General features: G+C 41.5%; 1 protein-coding gene across 1 annotated transcript; it reads left to right on the top strand.

Moving 5' to 3' along the window:
- Window positions 1-521: 521 nt before the first annotated feature.
- LOC147421683 (uncharacterized) lies at window positions 522-6,019 on the top strand. Its single transcript, XM_086502961.1, has 12 exons — window positions 522-626; window positions 1,905-2,055; window positions 2,161-2,216; window positions 2,299-2,308; window positions 2,377-2,454; window positions 2,523-2,596; window positions 2,970-2,976; window positions 3,055-3,075; window positions 3,558-3,667; window positions 3,767-3,861; window positions 4,102-4,255; window positions 4,335-6,019. The coding sequence occupies exons 1-12, from the start codon at window positions 522-524 to the stop codon at window positions 4,551-4,553; spliced, it is 1,080 nt and encodes a 359-aa protein (XP_086359087.1). The 3' UTR covers window positions 4,554-6,019.
- The last annotated feature ends 3,016 nt before the right edge of the window (window positions 6,020-9,035 follow it).

The following is a 9,035-nucleotide window of genomic DNA, read 5'->3' as shown; positions in this document are numbered from 1 at the left end:
AAGAGTCTCTATCTCTCTTAAATTGTGTACCCTTTTTGGGAATGGAAACTCATTCCTCAGCTTTGCTATTTAAACCCTATCCCTTCCTTTTGTATGGTTTACACCACTGATGATCTATTAAGAAAATTGCATTTGGTGTAAATCTTTGGCTACATATCTCTCTCTCTCTCTCTCTCTCTCTCTCTCTCCCTCCTCCCCCCCAAAACATCATACACACATTTTTTCACCATGTGTTGCTCTCATCTTTCATGCCTACAACTCATCCACAAGCTTTCCCACTCCTATATTAATGGCTTTGCACCCAATCATCTAGAGACCAACACCCTCCTCTACAATGCAGATAAGCTCATGTTATAGATGCTAGCCATCGTCAGCCCAATTTCCCTTGTGGTAAACACAATTGATGTGTGTCTACATGCCTTCGCATAGCCGATATAGTAGATCGGGCTTACGACAATTTGTGATGGAGTTACCACAAGGTATATTTGCAACGTCCACAACCAAGCACGTAAAAGTGGACCATGGCAAATTCTTGTGCTAAATGTGGCCCACTTCACCTTGCTAACAATAGCACCACACCTTCTCAAGAAATAACAAGCACCAACCTTCCTATGAAGCAACACTTGGTATATACTTTGGTGACGGCTACTTCTTAACCTGCCTCGTGTTGGGTATATAACCATCAAGGAGTAAACTCTAAAACATAGATTTCTTATAAATTGGTACGGTGTAATGGGAGCCGATTTTGGTCTTCATAGGTTATGATGTTGAAGAAATTTGATCTACTATAGTTTTTGAGTAGTTGGGATTATGACTTCGAGTTGGGACTCGTGTTTATACTAATCCTCTGAATATTAATGGTCTCCCCTACCTGCCCATGCAAATAGGCATCGTGAGTCGTGTTTCTGAGCTATGGCTGAGTGGTTTGATTAAAAAAAAATCTTGGATGGGGTTACATGGTTGGAGGACTGTTGTCTTACTGAGGTTTACCTAAAAACACTATCTCTTTGCTGCTTGTTCTGGTTTTTTTCTATATTACTTGTACTTTATATTTCACTAAGCTATGCCTTGATTTATTGTTATATAATGATAATCAAGATAGTGTCATCTATTGCTAAGAAAAAATAGTACTTAGTTCAAAGATGATGGGTATTAGAGACGATGATGCTTGTTGGTTGTTAGCATACAATTTTTACTAACCTTATGGGAAGATTTTTGCCTCTGATGTGGCCTTGATTTCCTATGAGTGAATGCCGAGAGTATGCTTGTACTAGCAATTTTTTTGTTTATACTTGGTAGATGTAACCTTGGGTTTGATTAAGCAATTTGGCTCCTTCTCAACGGTCCTTTTTCAAGGTTCTGTACTTTTTCGAGTTGTAATCAACCTCTTTTGGCAACTCTAATGATTACTTAGAGTATAGAATAGATAGAACATCTTTATCACACACATGCACTTACAAAGAGTCATACACAATTGCAGAACTGTAGAAATTTTCAAATTTGAACATGATGGGCTCCATTTTGCAAGCATCTTCACAATGTAGAGGGATTGCATAGTTTGTATTGGAGCCACGATCAATCATAAGACAACGATCATCCAAAGCTCTTTCACATGCGCACGCGTGCGCACACACACAAACACACACACACACACACACACACACAACTATGTTCCAACATTAACCTCCACCAAGAGAGTACATTGTGAAGCATGCATGGCTTGAAGTAGCCTATGCCTAATTCCCGCCCTTTCCCCTCGATCAGAAAAAAACACAACAGACAGTGTTGAGGGGGAAAGGAAGAGAGGCGACTCTTTACGTGCACCACCCCTAATCTCTTTGCCTCTCCTACTTCTGCAGCTTCTATCGTTTGGCATCCCTGTGCCTATCCACCAAAGAGGCTAGGCTTTTCATATTTCTCTCACCAGAATCGTCTTCTTCATTCTTCAAAGAGCAAACACAGAGAAACGCAGTGTTTTCAAGCTCGAGCAAGGTCCGCGTCTTTCCTTTGATTTGACTGTGGTTGAAGCGTTACGATTCAGTCAAAGTCGATCGTGTAAGCTGGCATCAACAACTTTTTAAATTTCTGCGAAAGGCTTTGTCGTGTATAGAGGAGATCCATTGTCATTTGAAGATGTGCTTCTTTTACAATCTTTTGCAGGGATTCGCACACAGAGTGTTCTAATTGGAGCTTTGAGGATGGCAATAGAACATGAGGTCGGGGGCAGGAAGCAAATGGTTTTCATATGGATGGCCGATTGCATATGCAAGGAGGATGGGGGGAGTCATCATCATGCAGGTGTCAACCCGTAAGTGGTAGGGGAACTTAGGGTAATGCTGACATCCCTTCAATCAGCTGCTAATACAGATTTATCAGGAGATTGTGGTGGTGATTTTTCTACTGAGTCCTGTGAGTATGAATCGGGTAAAGCCTCTGAGAATGCTGAGTATTGGGGTAGGACCTCTGAGATTTTCGATGATGGGTGGGGTGAAGTTTCTGGGCAGAAGCCTCTGAATCTGCAGGAGATGGTTGGGGTGATTTATATGACCCTAACTGTGAAATTGAAGAATCACAGGAGGTAGAGATTGATGCCAAGGTTTTTCTCTTTATCCTTATTCTATACATAGACTTCTCAAATTTTGTATTGTTACAGTTTACAGACAATTGCACGTCGTGCATTTGTTTGAGTTCAAATTCATTGGTCTGGTTTGAGGTAAGACGTTCCATTTCTTGTTCAAAGTAATTGTATAATGCTTATTATGGATACAACTTTCAACGACTCTGGCTGATTGGAATTGTTTGTTTCTACTGCACTATTGGAAAAAACGTTCTTCATCTCTGAGTTTATCAAACTGGTTCAGAGGCTTCTTTTTGGCAAATGTTTCTTGCATTGTTTGCAATCAAATTCTAACTCCAGTTTCATGACTTTTCTAGATTGCTAATTGGTATCGTGGGCTTGTATTTTGTAGTGTTCAGGTCTAGCAAATCTGGGCAATACATGAATTCTGTTCTTCAGCTTAACTTATACGGTTCCATTTTCCAACAGAATTTTAGATTCTCAACACAAACTTTCATGTGAGTCTCTCTTCATTTGAATCATATTGCATGATTTTATTACGTAAGTTGTCTTCATCAATGCTTTATATTCAGTAACTGGACTGCAAAAATCACTGATGCTTTTGAACCAATAATGATACATTAAATCTCTATAATTTTGAAATGAAAGGAGGGAGGGCTCTTGCATGTGAGAGCTGTAGTTACTTTTTCTAAACTAGCAGACAATGGGAGAAAACTTGTGCTCCTCAGCTTGTCGTATAGAAGTTATTGTAGCTTTTGTATAAAGGCATGTGCAATTAAGATTGAGTTTAATGTATTGATGTGCTAGGAGTGACATAAGACATGCTTCTGGCAAATAAAGACTTTGGTGATGGGGTGCACACATCAACTTATGAGCAGCAAACAGCTAATGATAATGCATTAGGAAAGTGTGTCTAAAAGCTGGTCTAGGATTTGGGTTAATACATGCTTGGGCTGATTTTGGCTGCTTGTTGTTGCAGGTAAAGTGGAGGAGTTCTGTACAATGTGTGCAATAGAAAATCATGTCAAGGTTGTATTGGTGGCTTCTGGGAGAAAGGTGTCTCCTGCCTTTTGGCATGGAAACTTGATTGTATCCTTTGTATTGTTCTTGATGTGTGCGAGTCATTTTTGTGATAACAAATAGCATGTAAGCATTCAAATCTTGTTAAAATCCTGAACCATCTCCTAGAGGTATCGAGGTCATTTGTTCCAGGGCAGCAACAGGATGCCCATGAGTTTTTGTTTTTCCTACTTGAAGGCATGCAGTAAGGCTGCATCCTGGAAGTAGGTAGGATTGGTGTCGGGCAGGAACAACGATGATGAACAGAGTCACTTGCCCTTCCATCTCATTCTGGAACACATTTGCCAGCTCTCTGTACGGCAGCTTTGCAAGCTATTTTCTGTTTGCAAGTCTTGGAATGCTTTCTGTATTGGGGCAGCCCCTTACATAAGTTCGAGTTCCCCGAGGATTATGTCAAGGAGGGGGGGATATTGGTTTGTGATGCACTTCAGAGTGTCCAGCAGCCATGAGAAGGGCACCTTTCCTTTGTTGCATCTATGGGATAAGAAATTGCTGTCATGCCTTGGCGGCTCGAATTGCCACCGAGTTCCATGCTCTTTCGATCGTGGGGACTTTCAACTGACAATGGCCAGTGCAGGTGGCCTCTTGTGCACTCGTGTATGAGAATGATTATTGTTTTCAATTGTATGACAGCTTTAAAGTGGTTGTCTTTAACTGCCTCACATGATCTATTAAGGTGCTCCCCTCACCCCTACATCCAGATAAGGATTGGCCATGCCCAGTTTCATCAGAGTGTCCAGCAGTCATGAGAAGGACACCTTTCCTTTGCTGCCTCTTTGCAATAAGAAATTGCTATCATGCCTTGGCGGCTCGAATTGCCGTGGAGTTCCATGCTCTTTCAACCGCTGAGACTTTCAACTGCCAATGGCAAGTGCAGGTGTCTCTTGGTGTATGAGGATAATTGTATGACAGATTTAAAGTGATTGTCTTTAACTGCCTCACAGGATCTATTAATGTGCTCCCCCCACTCCTATATTCAGATAAGGATTGGCCATGCCCAGTTTACATCGCAAATATTGGTGATCACGACCCTGCCGATTCTATGTTATGCTCAATTTGAAGCCATCGCTTCTCGGGGAACTCTTCGGTGACCGCCACTATGTTATGCTCAATTTGAAGCCATCACTCTTGGGGAACTCTTCGGTGACCGCCACTATGAATTTTTCGACCATCAAAGAGGGAGTTAAAAAAAAAGGTGTCACAACCACATTGAAGTTGAATTCTGGGTTTGCTGTAGGGCGATTTCTTCTACTTCGAGAAGGGTGCTTTCCCTGATATCTAGAGGAAGTTGTTGGCTGCGTTGCATGGAGCATTGTGGAAACACCATGTATGTCCTGTTTTTATGACAATCCTTGCCTCAAGTAGACAGAGAGGTTCTTTCAAGCCTGCTATGGGGATGAGGACAATGATGATGGATTGAGCTTTGGCATATGGGAGCTGCAACTCTAGTGGCCTTTGTCAGAAAGTAGTCCTACTTGTGTGGATCAGGTGGTAAGGGCACCAAAGTCCCTAGATGTTCAACTTGCCCGCTTGCAGCCTGACAAGCGAATAATTCAAGTAGGGGAGACCCTCTTCCGCACCAAAGCTTGTAGTTGCCAAGGTTTTTTGTTCTCTACTTAGAATTCATGGTATGTGCAAGCGTTTGGAGTTTGGAGGCATCCAAGGCTTTGAGCCTCTTCTTGTAGAAGATTATGCCACAAGAAAATGTATATCAGAGCGGTATTATGATGAAGATTAAAGCATGTCTGTTCAGTCTAAAAAAAGACCCAATAAAGATCAGGAAGAAGAGGGTGTAGGACGGCAAGGTGGTGGGCGGCTAATGTCTCTTATTGCTTCTGGTTATCTCGATCTTTGGAAGCTTGTATGCTAGCGACAGGGAGGTGTTGGATTGTTAAAAGGAAGGGTCTGTCCTTTTCTCTTGGTAAAGAGGCCGATCTCTCTCTCTCTCTCGCTCTCTCTCGCTAGGGTGTAGGTATGCTTGCGTTGTCTTGCAGGGTTACAGGTCAGCATGGGGGCCAAGTGACAAGGAGACAGCCACAGAGGCCCTATGTGTCTAGTATCCCTTGCTCTACCAGCAGGAAAAAAAAGATACCAGATTTTTTCTCGGCTTCAAACTAGAGCAAGGTTAGCAATTTAAATGCAGAATGAATTCCTCTTTGTCTAACATGTAGGGATAAATTCTATTAGCTGCCTAAAATCTTTTGGTTTATAAGGATGCAACAACAAATTCAGAGGCAAAATTGTAACTTGTTAGCATTGAATGTTGCTTTACTTCACGCTTCTAAGCATAACAATCTTTCTTTATGTGATCAAATTTATCACAATAATGACATTGAACATTGCGACGACGAAGAGACTTTGATCAACCTTTTGAAGTATCTCTATTGTCCTCTTTTTTGGATTCATGATTCCAAGAACGATCTTTATGTTGTTTTTCATCCTTTCGCACATAATGAGCTTCGCCATGATGTGAGCTATCCATAGCCTTGTGGCGTATTTCCTTTGACAAAAGAGAACTAGTGATATCAATGTACTCTAGCGTACCATTAGGAGCAGAGTTACTGACATCTGTGCAAAAGATATCTCATGAGTGGTAACGAACAAAGTAAGAAGATTGTTTTCATCTCGTATTAATATTGATCCGTTGTGCACGAATTTGGGCAAATAGAGAATCAAAGTTATTAATATGACTAGCAATACTGGCTGACTCTTTCATGCGAAGGTTAAACAGTTTTTGCATCATGAAAACCTTATTACTTGTTGTATCCTTCTTATAAGTGTTGTATAACTTTTGTCATAAAGCATAGGGAGATTCACATTTTAGCACTGAAAAGTGCACTGACTCAGTAAGGTGCAATCTAATAGTAGATCTGCATAGCTCATCAAGCTCCTCCCACTGAAACTGAGTCAAATTCATATCTTCAGTCCGTGTCGCATAAATAATAGGCAATTTCTGTTTCTTTTGGACAAGCACATCTTGCATCTGATTCTTCCAAAGCTGAAAATTAGTGTCATCAAACTTCTTTATGTCATAAATGTCACGGTCTTTGTTTGTAGACATAGTGACAACTATCAAAAGATTCTAGGAAAATTTCGGCAGTCTCTTTTGTATTTGGGACTATGTCAACCAAAATACGAGACAGAATGATCAAGTATGTCATTCGCAAAGCATAAAAGAGAGCAATGCCTCTCAAAAATACACTGTATAAAGACCAACTGAGGCGCATAAACAGTTAAATTGACCATAGACCGTCAACTCGACGTCAAAAGCACCTATACCACTCTATACATGTCCTATGGAGAGGCCTCGTAAGGGATGCTCCAGCTACCTGTATCACCGAAGGTATCTCCACATTTGAAAATACCTTAGCTCAATGAAAACCTCACGCTATCAATCCTCAATAACGTAGGTTATGCAGCAAAAAACGTATAGCCAAGTCTCAGAAATTGTTATCTTCCGAACCAAGTCTCAGAAATAGTCGGGACTGTCGTACTAGCCAAAAGATGGCTCCACAAAAGCGTACAATGATAGTATCCACAAAGACGTACAAGTCTGTCAAGACGCTCAAACAGACGTCAAAAGCATGTGCTTGCAACTAAACATCCTTGCGGGGAGTCAATTTTCTCTCAAAAGAGCTCAAACACTGTCAAAAGTGTCAACATATGTATCTATGCATAAATAACTGCTTCCATTGGAACCATAATATTGGAAGCACTGAAACCTGTACTTGTGCCTATACTTGTAGTCGAAGAAGACAATGCTGTCAAGCTCCCACTCTATGTGTGTGTATAAGGCCACTCCGAAAGAGGCTACACACTCCTGAATGAGCCGTAGGCTCTCGTAGATGGAAGAGATTGCAACAATGGTACCTGTAAAATTGGCTATGGAAGCACTGCAGCACAAACTACGACAAGAGGGCTGAAAATTTCAGCTCTTGAATCGTAGCTCGAATGGGGTTTCTGATGGTTCGAATTGCTCCGAAAGGGGGGTAACACCGCAGGACACCTGCTGGAAACTCCCTTGGGAAGCTGAACTTGCCAATGGTGAAATCGGAATCCTGTTTGTACCCTTGAAAGTGCGCGCGCGCGGAAACGATTTCGGGAATGAAACCGCTCTGATACCAGATGATGGGGAGGAGTTGGGAGCACAACGGAAGAAGAATACGCACGCACACACACCACCATAGCCACACACAGGTTGAAGGGGGAGAGCCAACGTACTGTATGCTCCCTTTCTTTCTTCTCTTATCTTATGCACTAAGGCACAATACACATTGTACTTAGTGTTAATGGCTCACATAAGTGTATAGCTGTACACTTAGGGTTAGCGGCAGTTAGTGATGGGCCACATGGCCATTAAACTTAACACGGTGGAGACTCTTGAATTCTCCTCTGAGAAGGAGATGCGTCATCAAGGAGCAAATTTTTGAGCCCTTCATAGGGATCTTCTTCTTCTTCCCAAATTGGAGAGAGACCTCTTTTGGAAGTCTCGCAAGGAGACTTCCTAGGTGTTCTCTCGTCATGGTGGGGAGCTTGGAGAATCCCATGAGCACGAAACTGCTGTTGCACTTCACTTTGGAGGGATGCATTGCCCATGGCTTGTTGAAGCTTAGAAACAAGATAGTTAACAAGCATTGGGGCATCATTAGTAGCTTGCTCATTAGCAAAATCAAAGTTATCAACATTAATTTCACTCTCTTTACTATTGTCAATCATTCTAACAACTTTTAGGTGTAAACTTTTTAGATGTACTTTGGCACTTCAAGCCCTAGTTGCTACTCCTCTTTATCTCTTTAGAAAAGCACTCAAGCTACTGTACCTGTGGCTCGAATACCATTAATTGCAAGGAATGGAAGAGAGGGTCGTTCAACACCAAAACATCACCGGCTCCTGTTAAGCTTCTAATAGCTCAATAGTAGTTAAGCCATAGGCAAGCCCCGTAGGACTCCACTATTAAAACTATAGCTCTCGACGGTGATGCCCCGTTAATTGCACAAAGGTAGGCACACTGCAAGGCTGAAAAATCCCTATTCTACTTACTCACATGCGATTAATAGTACCAACCATTTATAGTTAGCTTGAGGACCTCCCTTTTTGAGCAAGAAAAGAGAAACCTTGTGCTCTGATACCAATGTAACATTAAATGGCTTAGTAACTTGTGCTTGGGAGTCGGAAAAGAAAATGAGATCTATGTAACATAAGAAATATGAAGATTGATAATGGTGGCCTGAAAAAACGAATACAATCTGTAAGGTAACTTGAAGTTTGGTTATGCTTTTGTATCATATATATGCTTTACACTTTCTTATTACTGATCATGACGCATGGTGCTTTCTTTGCAGGACTTTGCTACATCCAAACTCGAACGGAGTAGGTT

Source organism: Adiantum capillus-veneris, chromosome 27, assembly GCF_014529385.1.
Source record: "Adiantum capillus-veneris isolate H3 chromosome 27, ASM1452938v2, whole genome shotgun sequence".
In the NCBI taxonomy this organism is placed as follows: domain Eukaryota; kingdom Viridiplantae; phylum Streptophyta; class Polypodiopsida; order Polypodiales; family Pteridaceae; genus Adiantum; species Adiantum capillus-veneris.
This window is presented reverse-complemented; position numbering and strand designations above follow the sequence as displayed.

What these genes read in the sequence shown, in the direction of transcription:
- LOC147421683 (XM_086502961.1), top strand. Translation starts at nt 522, where the DNA reads ATGGCAAATTCTTGTGCTAAATGTGGCCCACTTCACCTTGCTAACAAT. An exon ending in TTCCTATGAAGCAACACTTG is followed by an intron (nt 627 to 1,904) that starts GTATATACTTTG and finishes CAAAGAGGCTAG; the next exon opens with GCTTTTCATATTTCTCTCAC. An exon ending in TTCTCAACACAAACTTTCAT is followed by an intron (nt 3,076 to 3,557) that starts GTGAGTCTCTCT and finishes TTGTTGTTGCAG; the next exon opens with GTAAAGTGGAGGAGTTCTGT.